Consider the following 23,932-nt stretch of genomic DNA (forward strand, 5'->3'; position numbering starts at 1 on the left):
GGAGCCTTTTGGCTGATATGCTATCTTGGATCCCATCGGCTACCCTCTGCTGACGATTTAGCATTGTGTTGGCTAAAAAATAAACTCTTAACTGAAGGTAAACTTGTGAGACAAAGCTCAACTTCAACTTTTGTGGCGAGTTGCTCATCAGACTGGAAACAATGACCGCACAAAAGAGGAAATCTTGGTCCGGATATCTGCTGGCTCCACCAGAAACTCCTAAATATTGTTCCTTGTCCCCAGCGGCTGAATCACCATGAGTCCGACAGCTGATGGGTTCCAACATTGGCCCTTCTGTTGTGAAGCATCTGCATTTGTTGTTCCCTGCCGTTACCTGCTGCCTAAGCAAAGCTCAGAACATCTAGTCCCTCTGCTAAATTGGAAATCCGGTCAACTTCTTTTTTAAGGAGGAACAGTTTTGGAAGCGCACAAAGGAGATTCATTATACTGTATGTGACATGTGGTATCGAGTGCTTGCAAGTCATATTTAGTTTGGAGGAAACCTCTGGTGAAGGGGGCTCCTATCACAATTCTCTGACTTGTGTTTTGATTCAGCTTACATTGATACATGTGAGGCACAAGAGTATGATGAATGTTTGTTTCTACACAAAATGTTATGTTAGATAACCTAAATTTGGTGTGAAGCGTATGAAAACCAAATGATGGGATTTTGTGAACGCAAACAAACTTTGATTAAATGTTACTAACTCATAATATCCTTTGTGGATACATACATACAGTAGTGAAAAACATGTTTCACAAAAATACTAAAAATAGCCTGAATACAATAAATCTTACAAAATCAAAATTCATACAACATGTGTGCTGCAGTTTTTCCATGAAGAAGACAAATTTCAAACTCACGGAATTTTGCAAAATACAAAGGTTGATATTAAAATGGATAAAATGTTAAGCACAAAGCACTGCTGGCCTGGAGCCATCTCTCTATGGGTTCAACCTGTTGCTAAAGCACCGTGCTTCAGCTTTAGTCTGAAAACAGACTCGCGATCTTGTACCAGAGTTAGTAGTTGTCCTTCCCAATGATGCCAACGAGGCAAAAACCACCCATTGCCCCCAAAGCCATCCTATGCCATTAGCTCAACAAAGATGAGTGATAGGACCAATGTCTAAATGTCCCTGTTGGGCTGCTATCTAACACTGTGCTGACCAATGAAATGAGCCCAAACAACAGCGAAAAGCACTATGTTGTAAAAATAGACGGTTGGTACAGTATTGTCACGCATGCCGGCCTCTTAAGGATTTGTGTTGGTCCTGAGATAGTTTGATGGCTCAGATGTGTACTGTATGTGTGTTTGTTCTGGAAATCGGGTCAGTAGTAGTAAATACACAGAGCATTATTTATGCATTTTCAAAGTATGGATGATGCACGCAAATTTATATACGGTTGAAAAATGTGTAGGTGATTGTTGTGTGCATTTAGAAGGTTACACTTTGTACTCCGGGTTATCCATTAGTCACAAAGAAAATAATAATAAAAAGACAGAAAATCATTTTGTCGATCTAAAAAATACACAATAGAGAATTAGAAATACTATGTGCTGAGTCTGCTTCAGTTGGTAGCTTGCTGACTCATTTATTTTGTTTAACCGACATATGGCTACTGAAGACCTAGCCAGCACGCTGTCCAGTGTTGGTATATTCCCTCATTCTTGTCCACATTTGTCTGTATCTCCCTCCTAAGTTCTCTATAGAGGCAGAGCACTTCTCTGAACCTCCCTCTATCTTTTCCCTTAATGTTTGAAACATCACCCTCTTGCAGGTTTACATCGTTCTGCATCTCTATCGGGCTTCTCCTTCTGGGTTTTACTCATGTATATCTCTCTGCCATTACAAGAAGGGTCTATGAATAATCTTTATCCGTTCCCTGTCAGCATCCTTTTCATATTCCTTTATCCACCACAATTATTCATCCTCTCTTCACCTTTTGCCTTCCGTGACTGCGATACATAGACAATATGTTTCAGAAGGACCCGAAAGCCTTTCTTTGTTGCAAACTCCAATTTATATTGAATGCAGCTTTTTTTAAATATCCTCCCCTCTCAATTTCGCTGGACTGTATTCCCTTGTCTGTTACCCTCCAAAACATTGCTCTTTATTGTGCTCCACATGGCTTCTTATCTATTGTACAAGGCTTAAATACCACTCATGGTGACAGAGACCCACCCCTGGACACTGACAAAAGGTCTCATTAAGCAGAGGGGAAGAAAGAGCCAGATGCGCGCGCGCGCGCGCGCGCACGCGCACGCACACACACACACACACACACACACACACACACACACACACACACACAGTGTGCGCATCAAGTACTGTAGGTCAAATCTGCAGCTTTGTGGTTCTTTACATCCGCAAGGCTGCAATATATTTTGATACATGTGACGTGGAAGTGGCAAAATACTAAATGCGGGCCCTCCCTGCTCTTGGGGAAGGCATTGATCAAAGCCGCTTAATAGTCATGTTTGACACTCTGCTGTTCCCGTAGAGAGCTAAAGGCTTGTTCAGTCCTCGTCACCGCCTCCAACAGAAGGGAGAGACAGGCAGCGCTGAGAGGAAAGACAAGGAAATGATTCCTGGAACTCTGCATCTCCATAAATCACAACGCGCACACGCACACACAACATATACAGGTCACATCCACACATCCGCCCACACACTACAGCACAAAGTGTCAATCTATTCTATTTTTGGTTTCCCATCTGTGACTGCTGTAAACATTATTACAGAAATAGAAAACTAGTCTCCTAAACAAGTAACAAATTCTTTCTCCATCAAAATAAGAGCTGGACATGATGCCGATCAACAGCTCCCTTTGGACTGCCTCTTGAATCTTTTATCTCTTAAGTCTTTTATTATTTGAATCTGTTAACACACACAAGACCAACTGTTCTATTTTTAACTGCTTATCTGTGACATGAACATTATTATTCCTAAAAAAAAAGAAGCCTGACAATGAAGAGTATCATAAAAGAATGCATTAGAGTCGATGAAGCACAGCCGGATAGCTTTAGGAACCGGGTCAGGACTGGCCAATGCTATGCTTTGACTGGCCACTCTGTGTAGAGAGGCGGGACTTAGCAAAGGGTCTATTGTCACAACAGAAGTGGAGCAATTTGCCTTTGTGCACATTGCAGGTTATGGTTCGATGAAGCCAAGAGGACAACAATCATCTGCAAAAAGTAGAGATGCCATCCTAACCTCACCAAAAAGACTCTCTTCTCACCATGAAATTCAAAAACAAAACACTTAAGTGGCACTCACCTGTCTGCATCTTCTGTCAATCGTTCTATAATCATCCCAGTGACTAGTCTCAATAATAATGCTTAAAGACAAACAACAAAGCCACAGGTAAATAAAATAGGACTCACCTATGATGGAGGAGCAACCAAGGAAGCGGTCATCACAGAACATGGAAGGAAAGTCGACAAAAAAACAAAACAATTATCATTTTATATAGGTTAATAGTTATGTCTACAGGAGACACCAGTATGTGAATTGTTGACTGAAGGGAGTGTTAACATTACACCAAAAAGACCTTCTTTCCTTCCACATGCTTGTCTAGAAGTTAAGAAACAGGCAGCTAGTGAGGAAAACAATGTTAATTGGACACACGAGATAGAGAACGTAGAGAAACACCTCAGCCCCGGGTGCAAGGAAAAAGAGAGCATGATTACAGTGTTAACACATCACCTGGACAGAAGAGAGAAAGAGAAGGTTGGTTTGGATTTGGTGAGGGTGTCTAGTGGTGTCGCTAAGGAGAAAGACTTTGTGATTGGTTAGTAGTAGCACACCCGTCAACAGCAACACTGTTAATTATGAGGACATCCCAGCAGTGCATCATTTGGAATTGAGATACTCACAGATTAGAGTCAAGGCAATCCACAGCCTCAATTGGTCAACACTTGAGCCCATGCATTAGTCACTCAGAAACAAAAAGCCTCAGCCAGGATTATAGCCATGTGTGTTCATGCAAGGTTTTGATAATTCTAACCCCTAATGAGTTCAAGACACTCAAGCAATCAATCTTGCCCAAAATGGCATTGAAATTAGGTTGCATATATCTGAAAGACTGGATGAAACACCCAAGCATGACAATAAACCATTCGTGTTCATATTTTAGTTATTCTATGATGAACTTCTATTTTGTCCGGGGCTGACTGCAACCAACCTTCGATGATGGGGGTAACTGGAGGGACCACAGCTGGTTCTTCCATTGGATCAGCAAAGCTGGGAACGAAGGGCTTAGCTGTAGGGTTAAGACCAGATCCTGGGCTTGTTGCTTGAGGGGAGGAGGGGCTGATGGCTGGGGATGCTTGTGCAGGGAAAATCTTTACCCCTGGGGAGGTTGGACTCTTTACAGAAGAGGAAGATGAAGAACGAGACTTTTTGGGTTGCTTCTGGGAAGATTTGGCATCTTTGTGCTCTTTGGGTTGGCATTCCTGAGCTGTGGTTTTGGGGGAGCGGAGAGGGGCTGGGCAAGGAGTGTCAAAGGACAACCCCAAGGTTGAAGGATGACCTGATGTGCTCACGTCACTGAAGTCAAATAACTCGCTGGTGCTGCTCATGCTGGAGTCGTTCAGGAGCCATGAAGCATCTGAGGGTGAGAGAGGCGGAGCTGAAGCTAACACCTCACCTTTCGGGGAAGGGCTTGGCTGGGAGGCGGGGCTGAAAGCAGAAGTGTCTCCCTCAGGTATGCCACGGACACAAGACTCTTGGAGGGAACTTGTGTTACACATTGCGTTGTCAACTACGTCACCACCGGGTGAAAAGACCTGGCTACTGTTGCCTAAGGTTGTATTTTCAGTCTCCATCAGGAGGTCAAATGGATCACCGGGGCGAGGAGCCATGGAGGGCATCGTGAACGGGGCCGCTGTGGCTTTCAGCTCGCTGTTCAGCACCAGTGGGTTGTTGGAAGCAACTATTGGGGAGAATAGATCCTCAGACAGGTGGGTAGGGACCAGGCCTTCTTCAGAAGAGACTTCCTTTTTCCTGGGGCTCTGGCTGGCGTCCATGTCCACAAACGAGGCCTCCTCGTTTGCCTGAACAGAACTCCCCAGTTCCATCATCACCTCCTCTGTGACTTGAGAAGTCGCTGCGGCCGAAGGGACAAATGGTTCTGCCGCCACTCCCCACTCCTCCGGAAGCTTCTTCCTGCTCTTACCCTTCTTGCCCCGGCCTCCACTTTTCCCAAGTTGCTCCTCCCAGCAACCATCTCCTCTATCCCGCCTTGGGCCAATCCTGTGGTAGAACTCCTCTGTTGGGGGAGTGTTTTCTCCCTGTGTTGGCACCTCAGGGTGACCCCTGCTCTCGAGGTACTCATAAGGGCCCTCATCTTTCTGTCGCCTTTTCTTCTTCTTCTTCTGTTTTCGGTCTGAACCTTCTTGCTCCCTTTCATCGCCTCCAGCATAGGCGGTGCTCTCTCGGCTAGGCCAAGTCTCAGGTGGGTCGTCAGGGCTGACAGCGAGATGGCCGGTATGGCGACTAATCACCGTGGAAACGCTGGGGCTGAATGGGAGGTCTGTCGGTAGGCAGCTAGCCTCGTCTGGCCAGCAGTCGCCTAAGGCACCTTGTTGTGGGTGAAGAGGGGAGAGTTTAACGTTGGGGGGGATGGGAATGTATATGTGAATTGGGTCCATTAATCTAATTCAAACAGAGCATAACTGAGAAACTTGTATCAGGCAAAAATAGTATAACTAAGAAGATCATCCCACTGAAAATGTACATGTATCTTTGTTTCAAAATATTTGTTTTTAGCAAATTTTAAATTATAGTAGCTATTACAGCAATTTGTTATTTGCAGAGATGGTGGGATGGCTGAGAAGATGACAACATGTTTCAGACACAGCAGAGAAGCATCTGGAGGAATCCAAGTGGAGTATGTTGTTCCAGAAAGCTGAGCCTTACCCTCTGTAGATATGAATCTGTCACGCTTTAGTCAAATAAGCAAATGTGTGTCTTTTGTTGTTCAAAGGAATAAACAAAATATATGGCCATACCAAGCTGAATTTCAAGTTTTAAAAATGCCTTCCATGTCAATGCTGAGTGAATGAATGCTTGGGGCAATGAGAATACAAATTCACACACCAACATATTGGGCGGTATTATGTCAAATGATATAGATGAGTGGTACTTTCGGGTGGCTGACTCACCACAGCCTGTGGGTCTAGAACGGTGAATGCTTACGCTTAAACCATTGCGCAGCAAAAGAGCTCCGTTTGAAATCAAAACAGATAGATGTGTGTGAGTGTGTGTGTTCATGTGCAGATTTGTAGTACATGTACAGTGCTCCAATGTACACAAAGACAAACGCACAAAAATAAAAAGACTGCTTAATGGTCTCAAAGAAAAAAAGGTCAATTACAGGCAACTGTGCCGTAACAAAAACAGCTTGGCTTCAAGACTTTGTAAAAAATAAAGCTCAGGTAGATGAGAGGGAACAAAAGTAGAGAATAAATTGCCCACTGAGGGTTGTTCTGCTACTTTGGCCCAGTTTCTTTCTAGTTTTCAGTTATATATACGCACACACACGCACAGGAGGAGCTCAACTAGAGTAGCCACGAGGGCAGCCGTCAGGCCCCATATAGTCCAGTTAGTCTTCAGAGGATATTTCATATGAACAAACCCCTGACAGTATTCTCCCCTCTATATTGTATGTGCAGTAATTGGGAGAGACAGAAAAGAGACATCAGCTAAAGAGAAAAGAATGGCTTAAATATTAAGCCAGACAAAATCATGGCGAGGGGAGGGTCAACAAGCCTTGCCACTTTGTTTAATTTTCTGTAATTTAAGGACACAATACCAGTAATTTTAAGGATTACAATACCAGTAATTTTTGTTGACAATATCAATACCAATGAAATTCCACGATTCTCGATACCCAATTCGATCAGGTCAGACCATAATGATCCGCTAAAGCTTATTTTATTGGCCAAAAAACACATTTTCACAAGATTACATTTGATCACATAATGTAACGTTAGAATTTACATTCACCCAATTCTCAGTTATGGAATAAAGCTAATCTGTATATTTGTGCGTGTTTGAATAAAGTTAGTGGTCAATAGAAATTTTAAAACAATTTTGATAGCAAAATTGAGGAGCTATGAGTTGAGAAATAGTTTAAAAAACTGTTCCTTTATTTAAAAAATGTATTAAACCATCATTAATACCTCTTCCAAATACAAAAACACAGAGGAAATGGTCAAAATCATTCAACAATTATTACAATCAATAGCGTGCTTCAAAGCAGTGTTCTATCATCCACTGTGCAAACACTTGTACTGCATATAAGGTACCTAAACTACTAAACCAGAGTGTTGGTACCATGATGCTCAAAGATCTGTCACACCGTTGTTCTGCTTGTGCCCAACCTCCCACTCCACTGACAGCAATACAGTCATGACAGGCGAAAGTACCCGCTCCCGACTATATCACATCCCGGTCAGCCCTTATCTTCGTGGTAACACTCTAGTTTGGTGAGTGTAGAAAGTGAATTCTGCAGTATGAAGTAACTAATTTTAGGGTCAGTAAGGGATTCATAATGTTGGTTAACTCAATACATTTGGTAAATCTGCTGTATTGCTCTGCCTGACACCAGAATGCCACCCAGACTAATGATAGCGAGTCCTCTCAGGTCTCTCAAAGATCTACAATCCACATCTTGTGTTATGCAAAGACAAAGGTGGGTTGGTGAATGTCGCATTGTTGAGTCAGCATGTGATACCTCGTAGTTGATACACACGCGAGAAGAGAGACTATGGACAACACACACACACACACACACACACACACACACACACACACACACACACACACACACACACTCTTACAGTGTGTTTTAGGGTGGTAGTGAGGAGTTAACAAGTGCCAGAAGTCATTTTCTATTTCTTGACCACCTGTTACAGATTGATTAAGGAGTTTGTAAATTTATTGTTGCTGTGAGTCAAGCTCACAGCAACTCTGCTCGCTGCAGTTGAAACTGAAGCACTGCCCTGTTGTAATGAGTCACACATCCCCATGCTGCATACAGTGAAGTATAGTGCATGTCGAGAAAGGAGAATGCCGAATGAAAATTCAACCAGTGGTTCAATAAGCCTAATGTCTGAAACATTTTAAAGGAGTGGCAGTGAAGCTGCCTGTTATGTAGCAGTGGAAAGGGGGGGGGGGGGGGGGGTGTCAAACAACTTGTTTCACTGCTCACATGGGACATTAACATAGCCCTACAGGCTGACACTAGCAACAGCAGGGTGACAACTACAACTCCACGCTCTCGAAAATCAGAGCTCCTCTTTATTAGATGAATCCGCACATACACACACACACACACACACACACACACACACACACACACACACACACACACACAGGCTCCGATGTGTGCTTGTCATCCAGCTCAAGGTCAATGCACATCTAATGTTGACATGTGTAGGGTCTGCCATCATGCCATGGCTTCTAGTCATATTCTGTGTGTGTGTGTGTGTGTGTGTGTGTGTGTGTGTGTGTGTGTGTGTGTGTGTGTGTGTGTGTGTGTGTGTGTGTGTGTGAGAGGAGGAAGCTATAGAAGAGCAAAGACAACCAACAGCTTTGTGTACTGCACCCCTCTGTGGAACAAATGAGATCACAGGCACATCAATGGTATATAACACGACTAGCAATCATCACTTCGGGACACGAGTGTTTGGTTTGTTTACCTGATGACAGATCCAGAGGGCTGCGTGGAGTCTGGGGTTCAGGCAGCATGGGGCTGTGCTCTTTTGGGGCTTCTGAGCCCACTGCGTGGGTGGTGTGCTGGGGTTCCGCTATACTCTGAATCTCTGCGGAGAGGGGTGCAGCCCCCACCTCCACGTTGACGCCCATCACACCGGGCTGGGAGAAAGCTGTCAATCAAAAGACAGACACACAGATGTATAGGGGCAGTGTGGGCAATTCTCTTGGGATGCTACGGTTGTTTAAGATGCACCAACAGTAATGCAAAGGTGGGACAGTCCACCTTAAGCTTCTTGGAAAGTAGTCATTCAGCATAGGCACATACTAATCGACCAAAGTAACCTCAGTGGGCTAAGACCTACCGACTGAAAGGTGGTTGCCCGACTGTACACCGATGAAGCAAAAGAAAATGAGGAAGAGGCAACACAACAAAAGAAAAGAGAGAAAGCCAAAGGGGGCAAGGTATGAAATCAAAGAACTCTTTTGTCAAAATAAAACAATGGCACTCTACATTTCTGCAGACGCAAACCATAATAGGTTGAGGTTAACGTTTCTGAACCAAAAACACGTTTCATGTCAGCATTTCTACATAGACGTTACCTATAGCAATGATATAATGTTCCGTCCTAACTACTCGGGCCAATTTGCCATTTCAAATCTGCCTTCTCAATTACATTTAGGCTTTCATAAAAGCATATGGTTTTCTTTGGTGAAAATAACTGCTTCACTTTTGGTTTAACGCAGGTCTCCTACGTGACAGTTCTGTGTTGGACCCATCTGACCATCCTCTCTCTTGCGGGAGGAAAATGAGTTCCCTCAAAACGTAATAGATAATCCAGCTTTGTAACACTGAACATCATTTGTAGGAGACGGGGCAGGATAAAAAAGATGCAGCAGCAAGAATGTCAAAAATACAACCCATACTATGATCTACATCACTCCTGGGGGGTACTTTGTCTGTGTATGTGGCCTCAGCGTGGACAGTATGTGAAAGGGAAACTGTTGTATTATGAATGTGTGTGCGTGTTGTCTCAATACACAAAAACGAGTGAGATGAATCAAGAGTGCACAAGGGCGTGGTGGAAATGGGTGGAAATTGGGCTATTTTGTTGGAATTCCTAGAAGTGTCGACGGCATGTGTATTATATTACAAATGTGTGTGAGAGTGTTTGTGAGAGAGATAGAGAGCAAAAGATATGTGTGTGTTAAAGCCGAGAGCAGTAATTCTGAGACGACAGGTCTTATTAGTGCAACAGTGAGCGCTGGGTATGCCGAGGTTGGCATGGTGAAAGGCATAGCTCAGCCTCATAGATCATGCTGCCCGCGTGTGTGTGTGTGTTCATGTGTGTCTCTGTGGAGTGCCAGACACCAAGCCAGTGACAGCAGCTACAGCCCCGTCTAGCTAACAAGCTTTGCGTCACCACAAGCCATTTATCAGGAGGGGATTTTACGACCGCCGACTCAGTGCCAGTTGTTTGACTGGAGAGTGACAGCTTTAACGAGAGAGGCAATCCACGGAGCAAAGAGATCTTGGTTGTGAAATACTATTATGTGTGTTTGAACAATCCACCATGATTGAATGGGAAACTGTATTTAAAAAAAGGTTGAACCCTTTTTTATAACAAAAACAAAATTGAAGGCTATAAAAAATAAACACATGTTCTTTTGTGACATCATGCTAAGTTTTTCATTTCGGTCAATATAAAAAATATAAAAAGCGGCAGCTCAGGAGACGGTTCCTTTCGCAGCTGTAACAACTTGAACACAGAAGCGCACAGCAGCATCAGAAAGTCGGGGAGGTCTGGGATCATCTCACTTTCTGATGCTGCTGTTTGGAAGATTCTCCAAATGAAGGACCGTTATAGACCCTCTTCAACTGTGTTAGCACCGTTACGTCTTTTCTTCTTCTCCCGAGGGTTTTTAGAAAGCAACGTTTTTTTAAGGGTAAACCCAAACGTTTTCAGAGAGAAGAAGTACGGGGCCAGCAGCTGTATGTTTGAAAATGATTCATGTATAACTATTGCCATGCAGAAAATTAAAATGACATTTTTAGCTCATGTTCATGAAGCACCCATCAACTGAATGTTGGAAATGGCCCATGTGAATGAAAGTATGTTGTCATTATTAGTACTGCTGTTATCATCAAAGCAGTAGTGCTAGCATGAGTACTAATGCAGTGTTGCAGTGCATCAGTATACCTGGAAAAGCTCCCATCCGGCCAGTATCCATCATTTGGGCAGGGCTGGTCTGAGAGCCCACAGGATCTGAATAACCTGCCATGGAGGCTGGCAAGAGCGAGGAGAAAAAGAGATGCAGAGGAAATGCAGGAGGTCAGAGAGAAAAGCAGACGAGAGAAATTAGAAAGTAAAGATAGATGGAGTAAACAAAGGAGGAAAAACACAGGAGAAGATTGAGTAGAAGGTGCATCAGGGCATTAATGATGAAAAGGTGTTGATGTTTGATGTTTCTATATTTTTAGTATTCACAAGTACCAGAACCCTACTTTATGAACTGCATATCATTACTGTATATACACATACACAGACACAGACACAGACACACACACACGCTCCTGAATATATTAAGTCCTTCCAAGTCTGAAGTTGTGAAGACTCAAATCTGTGGTGTTGCGAGTCTGCATTGAGTCGTTAAGGCCCCAGTTGGCTGAATGTGGTCTCACTTGACTCTACCGTCTGTTTGATACTTTTAAAACAATACCGGTGCTTAAACCGATAATTTTTTATTGCCAAAGCCATTTTCTTTAAATTGAACAATATATTAACTGTTAAGTATACTATAAAGTATACTATAAATAAACAGAAAATACTTCTAACAATAGCATTAAATTTTAAAGTATATAAAAAAATATATTTTTAATATCTCTATTTAAAAAATAAAGGACAGACCAGCATCAGGTGGCCTGATAGGGAGCGTTTGCAACAGATCTCCACTAGAAACTGTTGGATTCTACAAACTCTGCTGCTTTACTGGATTAATATCAACTGGAGAGCTTTGTTTCAACAACCCGAGGACGGCAAAAGCTCGTGCTCTCAAGTCTTCTCAGTGCTCACTCTGTAAACGCGCTACACGTGTGCGCTGGTAGCCCCGCCCCCTTGAGCTCCGCCGCATGACATGAGAGGGAGCGGAGCAGTGACTGTGCACTGATCCGCGCTATTTTCATAAAGTATCGATAACAAAAATATGCTAAATCCTATTGTTTTTAACGTACGGGTACCGTGCTACCTTTTTAGTATCGGTATAGCGTGCAACATTACAGAGTTGTGTTAAAAAATAAAAGATTAAGTTTGGATTGTAGTTTTAAAGTTGTTTTATAAAACCCTAGAATTCACTGGAATATGATTAACCAGTTATGCTGACTACTAAAATACTTCCTTCCTGGTTTATATTAAAAGAAAGTTGAAATGGCCACCATGAGCCAAGCCAAAAAACTATTGCTGTTCTGTCATGGAAGCAACAGTTGTCTTAAGCATTCTTAAATCCTTTCACTTGTGGGTGTCTCGTTGGGCTCGTGAACTTGACCTCAGTACCTGATAAGAAGTCTGCAGCAGAGGCCTGCTGCTGGTCGAGCGAGCGTGGCCGCACCTCCCCCTGTGGCTCCGGGCGCAGCGTCGACGCCTGTCCCCCCGCGGTCAGCTTACAACCTGTCGTGACAACACGAGTCATCAGAACAATCAGTCGCCGCCCTGCCTCTCTGATGACGCGTTCGCTACACAACCGTGTTGTTAATGACTCTGGGCTACTCGACTGGCGGTCCGCTGAACACAAATCCAACTGTGCTCTAAAAAAAAAAAAAGGACTCACACAAAACACAAACACTCTTATCTCACCTGACAAATTTCCTCCCAAAATTCAGATATCCCAGTCCTACACAACTGTTTTCTATGTGCTTATGTGCTGCTCAGTGCCTCTGTCTCTGTCTGTCTCCTCTGCAGCTTCAGCTGGCTCTGAGCTACTAACACTGTGAAACCCCAGTCACTCTCTCACACACACACACACACACACACACACACACACACACACACACACACACACAGTCGGGGAGTCTGGGTTGTGTGTGTGACGTTTCACTGTCTGGTTCCAGGCCCCGCCGGGTAGCGCCTCCCCTCGGACTCCTCGACCTCAGCCCAAGTGGGGGGTAGTCACCCTTCAATTCTTGTCAACCCTAGTCTACTGGGGAGAAATGGGGGTAGAGGATTTACAGATGGAAGAAGAATAAGTTGGGAAGGAAAGATGGGTTGTAACAGGGAAGGAGAGAGTGGGGAGGCAAGGAGAGGAAGAGACGAGGGAGGCATCGACGGCAACCCTCTCCTAGCGATATTCACAGAGGGTGACAGTGAGGCGAACAGACAGGATGCCACCCAAAGTCACCAATGCTTCCACATATCAGACACACACAGGGGCTGTGGTGGGGTGCGTCTGTCTGTCTGTCTGGACAGGAACGCAGGAAACACTCCGTCGGCAGGGTCACCGATTGATTCAAAAACACACAGCGTCCTTACGACCTCACATTAGTCTTGTGACTCTCACTTGGAAACACTTGTTTGGGGGAAATAGCAGGAGACGCGCATGGTCACTGCGGAGTTTGAACATGGCTAAGGTGTTCGGAACAAGCACGCTCAAAGTAAACCTGTTGCAGGGAAATGGGAAGGCGCCGCTGTCCAAGGTGCTGAAATCAGACTGAACAGCTTTGAAACGGCATTCATGGGCACCAGCAGAAATAACCTCTAATTTCTCTCTGGCTGTCTCAAGTAGATCAGTCGTATCTACATCTGAGGGAGGGAGCATACAAAAGTAAGTTGCCACTCAAGGAAAACATCTGAGGGCAAAATTACTAGACATTAACTGGCTGAGTACAGGTTGGAAAAAAAAAGAAAACATTGGATAGTCGAAGATGCCTACCATGGTGGTACGAATATGCTTGTACGGTACTTAAACTTCACTAGTTGTTATTATTCATAATTTTTTATCATAATTAAAACATTGCATGCATGTTATCAGTATCTTTGCTACAGTCCAGAGCATTTGGCAGACAGTAATACAGGTTTTAAAGGGGACATGTCATGCCCCTTTTCGGGTTCACACCTGCAATTCAGGTTTCTACAAGAATATGTTTACATTGATGTTCAATAAACACATTAGACTTTGCCGTTGCAATATGGCAACCTTTCACCATCTCAGTAATAACTTTCAATATTATTATAACTGATGGAAACTACTTCTACAAAAGTAAGATTGACGTTGGCATGAACCAGAATGATCCTTTAAGTTTAAAATGGTTATCTTTCTATCATATATACTGGAGCTTGCCCTCACCATCTGAATAAGAAAATGTTTTGTGTCTGTCTGCAGTGGAAGTGGCCTTTGTGGCTCAAGCTTTTTTTGGCTCAGTTAATGCTGTTGTACCTAAGGCCTTCTTGTAGCTCAGACACACTTTAGGGGGTTCAGTTCAGCCCACAAGGGGAAATTTCACGACAAGTTAATCTCTACACACTGCACTGTGTTTAATGTACCGGTTGAGAACTGCTCAGCTAGAAAGAGCAAGCAAGACCAACTGTGAGGCACTAAATGTGTGTATTTTGGACAAGGTCCTGTGGAATCGTTCCTAGTAGGGGAGGCAAAGCCCAACAGGAGGCTCATTACAGCGTCATCACTCGTCAGGACAACTTGACCTTCAACAACTGTCTCCCTACAGACCACTGGGATTTTGTTGCAGTTTAACGTTGAACCTGTAGCGTACAGTTCATATGCAGTACATTGGAGCGCCAGGTCTCTGTGGGCTGGAGCGCACATTGACGTTTACAGTTGGATGCTGGATATACTGACAATACAACCAAACTCTTCTTCATTTCCCTGCAGTGTGACCAGAACCACCAGCCCGCTCAAAAGAAGGAGCAAGCATTTTTAAGCAACTAACACGCAACTATCGGTGTGAGCCATACCAAGCCTACCAGCAGATACTGCACGAGTGCTTTTCAATTGAACATAAACCAGCGTTCTCAGAACTTAAGATACCAAAACGCCTACAATAAATCTGTATGTGTGATTAAAAGCTGCAATCTGGATGGTAAATGGACTGTACTTGAACAACGACCTACCCATCAGGACTATCTAACATTCACACACCATAGGCACAGCTATGAAAGCAATTTGGGGTTAAGTGTCTTGCCCAAGGACATATCGACATGGACTAGCGCAGCCGGGGATCAAACTGACGATCTTTTAAAGGATGACCCTGCTCTACCACTGACCCACAGTAACTTTCGCATTACTTTCTTTCAAAAGTTAAACTAGGTTTTTACTACAGAAAAGTTGGTGTAGTTGTGGATAGAAGTAGATATAGTGGATATATATTGTGACGTAGCCCGTTTGTGGACTGATGTTATGAAGCCTTGAGTTCGGCAATATCGCCGTCTCCATCTTGTATTATGGCCGTCACCATGTTTAGATATTTTTGGAAACCAATGAACAGAAGTGACCGTATACTGTATGTATACTGTATAAATGTATACTGTAAATGAACATCATGCTGTATTGAAGAAGACTTGAAACTAGAGATTGAGATATAAACTCATGTTTACAATGTTTACTGAGGGAAAAAAACAAGAGAGAAGTCATTTTCTTATAGACTTCTATACAATCTGATTTCCTATAAAGATTGGAAAAGTCAAAGTCAAGGATTCCAATAGGTGAAGATAAAACAAGAGTTGTCACTGACCTTGGCCTCTGGAAGGCTGACAGTACCACAAGTGTGTGACTGCCGCATCTACAAGTTAATATCTAGTACAGTGTGAAAACAAAATTTCCACATTATGTAATAGCTGCTGCTGGGCGTTGGGGGGGAGGGAAGGGGGGTGGGGGGCGGGGTGCTGACCTCAGCATGAGGACAGAGTATGGCGAGACAGACTGGAGCAGCCATCAGTTTGAATGAACTTTATCGTCACAGAGGCATCTGAGGGAACACAAACCCAACCACCCAAGCACCCAACCCCCCCTCCCCCCCTCCACCACCTCTACACTACTCTGTAGCTGCACTAATATGGACAAATAAATGCACATGCAGCCATGCAAGCACACAGTCAAAAACACTCGTAATCGGGGAAAAACAGACAGACAGACAGACAGACCCTGAGCTTGGTAGACTCTTGGCTGACCTGACGGAATAAAATAGATAAATATAGCCCAGAATGAACACATGAACACAAACACACACTGTCTTGCCTAATGTCCTAGTCATGCCTGGCCAGGTTGTGGAAGTGAAACTGATGCACGGTAATGGGTCGCAGTAAAGACAGGCAGCTGATTCAGGATCAGTAGAGGAGGTGGCGCAAGGGTCAGTGGAGCTGCCATTAACACGCTGTACACAATCTACTCATGTGGCATTTTCAAAAGCAAAGGTGCAGGAAAAACAATTGACCGGGAATAAAATCATCACCATGTTATCAAATGTTTACATTACGTAGCTCTCTCTCTCCCACCCCCCCGCCTCCAGGGCCAGATGTATAAACCATGTGTACATACAAGAAAGGATATAGGCGAGGCAATAGATTGTAGACATGTTAATAGTTTGATATATAGCAAAGGGGAACACTTATTTTCTCCAACATTTGTTTTCAATATATAGACTCCATTGTTTTCTGACTTATGGCACTGTAACAGTGGTACACTGATCTCAAACTAGACTGCGGTTGTATGACTTTCATTAGCGAGCACTGACTCAGCTAAATCCTGGCCTTGCGTCGCCTGGCTTACTCCATTCTTCTGTTCCCTCACATGGCTGATGGCCTGTGGCCTAGTCGCTGTCCTCCAGCTGACCCGACGTCAGCGAGCTTTTCTTCCCCACTCCCCTCTTTCTGAAATGGGATGGATGAACCATGCTGGCTGGGTCAGGGTCTCTCAAGGCCCAGGAGCAACAACTAGAATGAGTCTGACTGTCTTTTCATTGGACTTTTTTAAACATGTTTTACGTTATTTGTAACATTTAGCCTTTTTTTTTTTTTTTAACAAAACAGCAAAAAGTTGAAACAATTTTAAATTACCATGTAAGATATTGAGGCCATTAAAAAGACATCTTTTGTGAGGTCTCATTGACCTTAAACTTTGACCATCACAATCGAGTCAGTTCATCCTTTAGTCCAGATAGATTGGCCCAGTGTAAAGAAATCCCTCCAGCCGTTCCTGAGCTATTGCGCTCACAAGGACGTACGGACAAACAAAAAAAACAGAACAGCTGCAACCACGGAGGTCTCCAGCATGGAGGCATAACAATGAGACAAATCGGTTGTTGAGTGGGAACGCAAGTAACCTTCGTTGTGGACCAAACCTCATTGAACATGGCTGATTTAAGGTCTGTGCAGACCGCCAACTACTGAGATATATTGATTGTTTAATTAAGTGAGGGTCATCTGGAAATAAGATCACGGCCTCATTTGGATGGATAAGAAGCCAGGGCAGAACTCCTGGAGTGTATGTATCAGGTTGCTGGTACATTTACATTATTCCTGATGTATTGTGCACACCGTATAGCTGGGGTATTCAACTAATGTTCAACAAGGTCCAGTTTGAGAAAATGTCCCCACGCAAGGTCCAGAACATCACAGTTATATTTAACTTGCGCTAAGATTCAGTCCCATGTGTATTAAAGTAGCCAGCAGTTTGTTCAACATCTGTATGAAGTCAACAACCGACTGTCAAAACAAATAAAGAAAGAACAATATTTCTTATCAGTTTTCAAATAACTGGATGAATTATAAATATTCTAATCATAAATAAATATTCTACTCTCATTTCAATTTCAGTAAGGGCTGGATTCAAAAAATGGAAAAAAAATAACTGAAAGGTTTTGGAAAATGTTTATCTTAAAATAAAGTACTAATTTTTCAAAAATAAATGTAACTTAATTATATTTGCCCTGTAGCTTCAAATTCAGTTAATTCCAGTGTCCAGTGATGTCAAACAAAAAAAGCCACAATATCATATTATTCTCTTATAAAATGTGTGAGGGAATATCTGTTATTAAACCACTTGTTTCAGCTCTATAGTCTCTGTTGACATTATTGTTTGATAGTGGATGAATGTGTTAGGATTCTGATCATATTGTCTCTAAGATCATATTCCTTCATTTTGGACGTGAGTCCTTACGATTGCTTCGAGACAAAGCACAACTGTTTTAGCAAAGTTTTACATTGAGCTTTTGAATCGTCTAAACACAGGAGACATACAGGTTTTGAACTGCCTTTAAGAAGAATGAAGATAGAAGAGTCAGGTAAAGACTCTGGTCTCGCTGTCCACATTTCTCTTTTTGGAGAACGTCATGTGAAGTAACTTCTCTCACTCATATACTGTTCCACCTCTCGTCCAGTCACTCCCGTTGCTCACTCAAGCCGCGATGGTTATCCGAATACGCATTTTTGATTGGCCGGGTAGCATCATGTGATATGAGTTACATGCATGTAATTCATTCTCAATTATCGATCGGTCATAGGCCTAGGGTCCAGATACAATGGCGTCTGGGTCAGGATCCGGACCGCGGTCCGCTTGTTAGTGACCCGTGCCGTATAGGAAACTTCAGGAACAAACTTTTGAATCAACTTTGATAATCAAAACAGCTTAACACCGAACATGGCTTTCTTTTTCCAGAGCATGGCGCCCTATGGTTCACTTCACCAAAACTGTCTGATCTGGTATGAGCCGCGAGGGGACGCGCTGTCCTCCAGCTGACCCGGGCCCCTCCCCGCTCCTCTCCCTCAGCTCCTTGAGCTGGGATAGACACGGCAAACTAGCTGGCTCAGGGCTGCGGCGGACCACGGGCGCTCGATGACGGTTCACCGATAGGACAGAGTGCTGCTCTCTGGTGAGGACAAGTGTCCTGTTGATTCAGCCACGACGAGACATTAATCATGTACTTTGAATCAGCCAGCAGTCCCCTTTCTGTCCACCTTTACCTACAACTGTCCTCTGAAAATGTTCAGTGGCATGAGAATGTAATCCACCATCAGGACCAGAGTCTGGTCTACTGTATGTCTCGTGACAGCCCTTTGAAGATTGTTGGGGTTTCCCCTTGTTTTTCTTGGCATTGTAGAGCATTCACCAAGCATTCACTAAGGATTCAGCCTCAGTGATATGAAAAGACTAACTGCAGTGGTTTTGTTCATACAGCTGCGCGCTGGCCCTTGTGCGGTACATATACTGTATATATTACATTACATTTAGTTTAGCTGACGCTTTTATCCAAAAGGGAATTACATTTTTGCTCTTTACACCGTAGACACAGCAACGGGAAGCGAATAAGGGTTAAGTGTCTTCCTCAAGGACACATCAACTAGCGGAGACGGGGCTTGAACCACCGATCCTCTGAATGAAACCCACTATAGTTATTACGATAAACGGGTGCAGAATGTGATTTTCATATTAATTTATTCAATAACTTATAATTGGTCTGTGAATAATAAATTAATACAAATAAATCATTAAATAGAAAAAAAAATCAGGGCAAGCTGTATTTTAGAATGTTTTTATTGTGTGAATAATGTATTTAATATTGGCCAGTCTTAGTCCAGAGCCAGATCTACACCAGCTTCAGACCCAAAACTAACATTTGTATGACGCTTTTTATTCAGTTGATGCTTTTCCAGCATGATGACAGATGTGTCCTTTAACCTGAAGTGCTGTTTGAAAACAGAGACCAGACAAGAGGCGGCGCAGTGACGGGACAAATTCAGTGCGAGGGTAATGAGCATTGACAGGCGGTGCAGAAGAAAGGTGCATCGCATGTGACAACTTCTATGGAGAGTGTGCGTGTGTGTGTGTGTGTGTGTGTTTGTGTGTGTGTGTGTGTGTGTGTGTGTGTGTTTGATAGGCCCTGCAGGTATCAATAACAAACAGCTTCCTCCATCTCTTTCTTAGAATCCAAACCTATTATGCCATTGTACTCCACACCTCCTTGTCTTAGCCTGAAAACAAACCCCTTGTCTGTCTGGAAAAAGAGGAAAACAAAACCGAGGCAATCCCTCCGTAGCTACTTTAATCCGATCCTAACTTTCTCTTGACCTTCTTCACGTTTTTCTTCTTCCTTTTCTTCTCTCCCATCGGCGGGATTAAGGAGCTGAGCTACGGCGAATAATATTCTGACTACGGCGAAGAATATTCTGACTACTCTCCTCCATGTTTTTGTTTTCGCTCGTATTTGCATTTCCAGAACGTCATGCTTTCTAAGACCTCTCACTGTCACTGATCATAATTCACTCCACTGAGCCAAGCAGTGGTGGGAGGGAGTTTATTGAGCTCCACACCAGCAGGGATTGTGCCGTCCTTACAAGTCAAATCATGATGAAGTGAACAAGTGCACACTTCAAAGTGCGGGCGAAGAGTGTGGATCACTATTTGCCTACGTTGACGCTTCCCACCCAGAGCTTTTCCATGTTTAAAGCTCAAGGGCGAGTCAGAGGCCTCAGTACACACACACACACACACACACACACACACGTTGAATATGTAGATGCACAAAGACATACGCATTCACGGTCTTGCACACACATACCTCTGCGTGTGAGAAAAGCTCACACAGATGAAGTGCTTTCTGTCATCAGCGAGTGAGGAATTATTTTTTTTATCTTTCCGGCTCGAGGATTAAAGTTGCATCATGAATATATAAAAAGGAGATTTTCTGCCAAATCACTTCTTCGGGTAAAACAGGATGACAGCGTGAGTTTATTAAACTATACAAAGATGGTGGTGTGCTCAGCTAAGAGTTGGGAGTTGTGGATTCTTAGTCAAATAAAAAGAAGGTGACGTGACAGAAAGCAGGCGAGAGGCCATGATTGACTTTTCAAAAAGGCACGAGAGTTCTCACATACACACATAATGATAAAATGAGGTTTATGCATGTGTAGTTGTCTCACAGATGAAACTATCAACAGTAAAAATAACCAGCTGTGTGCACTGAAAAAGAGCAAAAAAGTGTCCATACACAGTCTATGATCTGTACACTGTCAGTGGCTCAGGGGCCAGCTACGAGGGCAGGACAGCAAATTTATTGTTTTTTAATTTTGACATTTGAAGCTTCTATTAAGGTTTTAGAAATACGTTTTGAAGGGGTTTTTTTTTAAGTTAAAAGCCAACAAATATAGATGAAGCAGAATATTTTGTTAGATAAAAATATATTATAAAATTTGGATATTAGTACATTTAAAACAATTGGGACTTTTACAGAGACGAGGGCTGTGTGTGTGTGTGTGTGTGTGTGCGTGTGTGCGTGTGTGTGTGTGTGTGTGGTGTAAGAAAGACAGATGGGGTAAACAGAAGTTCGACTCTTACATGCAACATTTCTGCATTTAATATTGAAGTTATAATTAATTATTTAAATGTCAGTATTACGAATGGCACTTTAAACAATTCGGTAAGTTTATACGCTATTTTGAATTTGAACCGAGAAGTCTATTATTTTAATTATTAGACTGCTTCTTCATTTGAAAAAGGACAGTTGAAAATCACACACACACAACCCAGATAGTTTCGGCGCAAGTTGCCTTGTTGTGGCCGTAGAGGTGTCTGCTTTCTTTCTAAAAAAAATGGGACTACATGGATTTGAAAATCTCAACAGCAATGTCTCATTGTAGAAATCTTGACCCGGATAATCCAAAAACCTTGATGTGACCAGTTTCATGAAACTGTCATTCGCTTAACCTTAGAATGCCATATACTGTAATCCCATTACATTGGAGAGAAGGCCGACGTCTCGACAGCCGATATCTCCAAAATTAATGAATCTAAACTCATAAACAGCAGGAACCTGAAGAGCTATTCACTAACAGGAAAAGCAAGCAGGCTAAGAAACCGTAACAAGTCTGTTCATCTCCTTCGCTCCATTTCAGCACTATGGACAGCGCCACAACTACACGGGCACCCCTCAATTTAGGGGTGTCAAACATAAAGCCCGCGGGCCAGATCCGGCCCGGCCCGCCAGGGTGTTCAATCAAAAAAAATATATATATATATATTTTTTGTTAAAGAACAAAATTAACAAAGCTGGGATTCAAACCTCTGATCCTCTGCCTATAAGACGGACATGCAAACCATTGATCTACAGTCCCAACTGATGTGAGCACTGATATTATTGTGTTAGAAGTCGTTAAACATGGATCATGTCATGAAAGTGGCGCCACATACGTGTCACAAAGCGAGGGAATCTGCAGAGGAGAACCCAGGCAGATAAAGAGAGGGCTGATGTCTGAATTTTTGGTCTTTATGTTTCTAGGTAATTGTTGAAAGACCTTCAAATAGAGTTTATCATCTAAAAACCTTCACCAATGATTTAAACACAGAGAAACATTGTCGTTAATTATGCGTTATTATGCTGTGATTTTATTGGTCCGGCCCACTTGAGATCCAAATGGGCAACATGTGGCCCCTTCACTAAAATGAGTTTGACACCCCTGCCTTAATTCAACAATACTCAATTCACCATATTAGAGCTGAGCTGTGGTTACCAGCCGCGACGCAGACCAACGGCGTGCTGTTCCTGAGCCTCTGGTGTAACACCTTAATACAGTAGATTAATAATACATGAACCGTGCTAGACACATTGGGGACGGAAAGTATTCAGACCCTTTTAAATTTTTCACTGCAGCCATTTGCTAAAATTTAGAAAAAGTTAATTTTTATTACTCATTAATGTATACTCAGCACCCCATCTTGACAAAAAACAAAAATGTAGAAATGTTTGCAAATTTATTATGTTTATCATCCAACCTGACGGAACTGGAAAGGATCTGCAAGGAAGAATGGTGGAGGATCCCCACATCCAGGTGTGAAAACCCTGTTGCATCATTCCCAAGAAGACTAATGGCTGTACTAGCTCAAAAGAGTGCTTCTATACCGAGCAAAGGGTCTGAATACTTATGACCATGTGATATTTTAGTTTTTTTTTTAATATATATTTGCAAACATGTCTAAATTTTTTTTTTTCTGCCAAGATGGGGTGCTGAGTGTACATTAATGAGAAATAAAATTAACTTGTTTAATTTTAGCAAATGGCTGTAATGAAACAAAGAGTGAACATTTTAAAGGGGTCTGAATACTTTTTGTACCCACTGTAGATATATATGTACTTTATTCATCCATCTAGAGGAGTGGTGATTGTCCATTGTGTGTGGTGAGAAGCACATTGTGTACTTTAGTGTTTGTGGATCTACGCTTTATGTTGCCTGTGCCCTCAGCCTTCGCTCTCCTTTTGAGTGTTCCTTCACTCACCCTCTTTAAGGGTAGTGTAGGGGGAACAGCTGTTTGGGGACAAGGCTCTCTGCGACAATCCACTCCACCGAAAAAAAAGAACATCTGCTTCCACAAAGGAAATGTAAATTCTCCCAACATCAGCCACAGCACAAGTCTCTGAGTCTAAGTAGGCCAGCCTGCCCTACATAAGGCTCACACACACACACACACACACACACACACACACACACACACACACACACACACACACACACACACACACACACACACACACACACACACACACACACACTGCCAGAGAGGAGAGTACAGGTCAACTGGATCTTTGGTTGATATAATGGGAGGTAAATCATGAGCAATACGCCTACTCTTGTGATATGAACGTTTCATTATTCAGTTCTCATCAATCAATCAACACATGTAGAAAATGACTAAAAACACACACATCTCAACTTGACCAAATACCTCTGAAAGGCAACGACTCAGCTAAACTGTCTTTAGTGCTAATTAGTGGATGTTAGCATTCTACCATGCTAAACGGAAGATGGTGAAAATGAAAAACATTCAACCTGCTACCAGCATGTTAGCTTTGACATAGTGAGCATGTTAGCATTCACCTCAAAGTACAACTGGGTCTAAGAGCAGTACACAACAGTACACTGTTACAGATCGATTAGTATGAATGAGAAAGTGAATTTAGCTAGTCACAGGGAAAGTGCACGGCAGAAAGAGATGACGTCGTATCTGGCTCATGAGTGGAATTTAATCTAACCATGAATTGGCTTTTAGTGCCTCATAAATGACGAAGAGGGTTGAGCTGTTGTGGTGGGAGGTCAAGATGGTAAAGATGAGGGTAAAAAGTAAGTCTTCAGGGGTCAACCCGAACCCGAGGAGCCATACAAGATCTATGGTTCTTCGGTCAATTGGGTCCTGGCTCTGTTTATATACTCACTTATCT

The 23,932-nt window shown here is 43.0% G+C and overlaps 1 protein-coding gene across 7 annotated transcripts in view; it reads right to left on the minus strand.

Moving 5' to 3' along the window:
* Positions 1-23,932, minus strand: part of LOC137788936 (microtubule-associated protein 4) — a 92,274-nt gene that overhangs the window by 37,434 nt on the left and 30,908 nt on the right. For 5 of the 7 annotated variants that reach the window (XM_068582125.1, XM_068582124.1, XM_068582126.1 and 2 more), the window contains exons 4-7: positions 12,273-12,386; positions 10,923-11,009; positions 8,709-8,894; positions 4,187-5,584 (exon numbers count right to left, since the gene is read on the minus strand). In XM_068582125.1, coding sequence (XP_068438226.1) covers positions 4,187-5,584; positions 8,709-8,894; positions 10,923-11,009; positions 12,273-12,386 — 1,785 coding nt within the window. The remainder of the gene's footprint in view (positions 1-4,186; positions 5,585-8,708; positions 8,895-10,922; positions 11,010-12,272; positions 12,387-23,932) is intronic. The other 2 variants (XM_068582127.1, XM_068582132.1) reach the window with 2 other exon arrangements.

Source organism: Clinocottus analis, unplaced genomic scaffold (assembly GCF_023055335.1).
Source record: "Clinocottus analis isolate CAN_PGR_092001 unplaced genomic scaffold, fCliAna1.0.p SCAF_18, whole genome shotgun sequence".
Taxonomy (NCBI): domain Eukaryota; kingdom Metazoa; phylum Chordata; class Actinopteri; order Perciformes; family Cottidae; genus Clinocottus; species Clinocottus analis.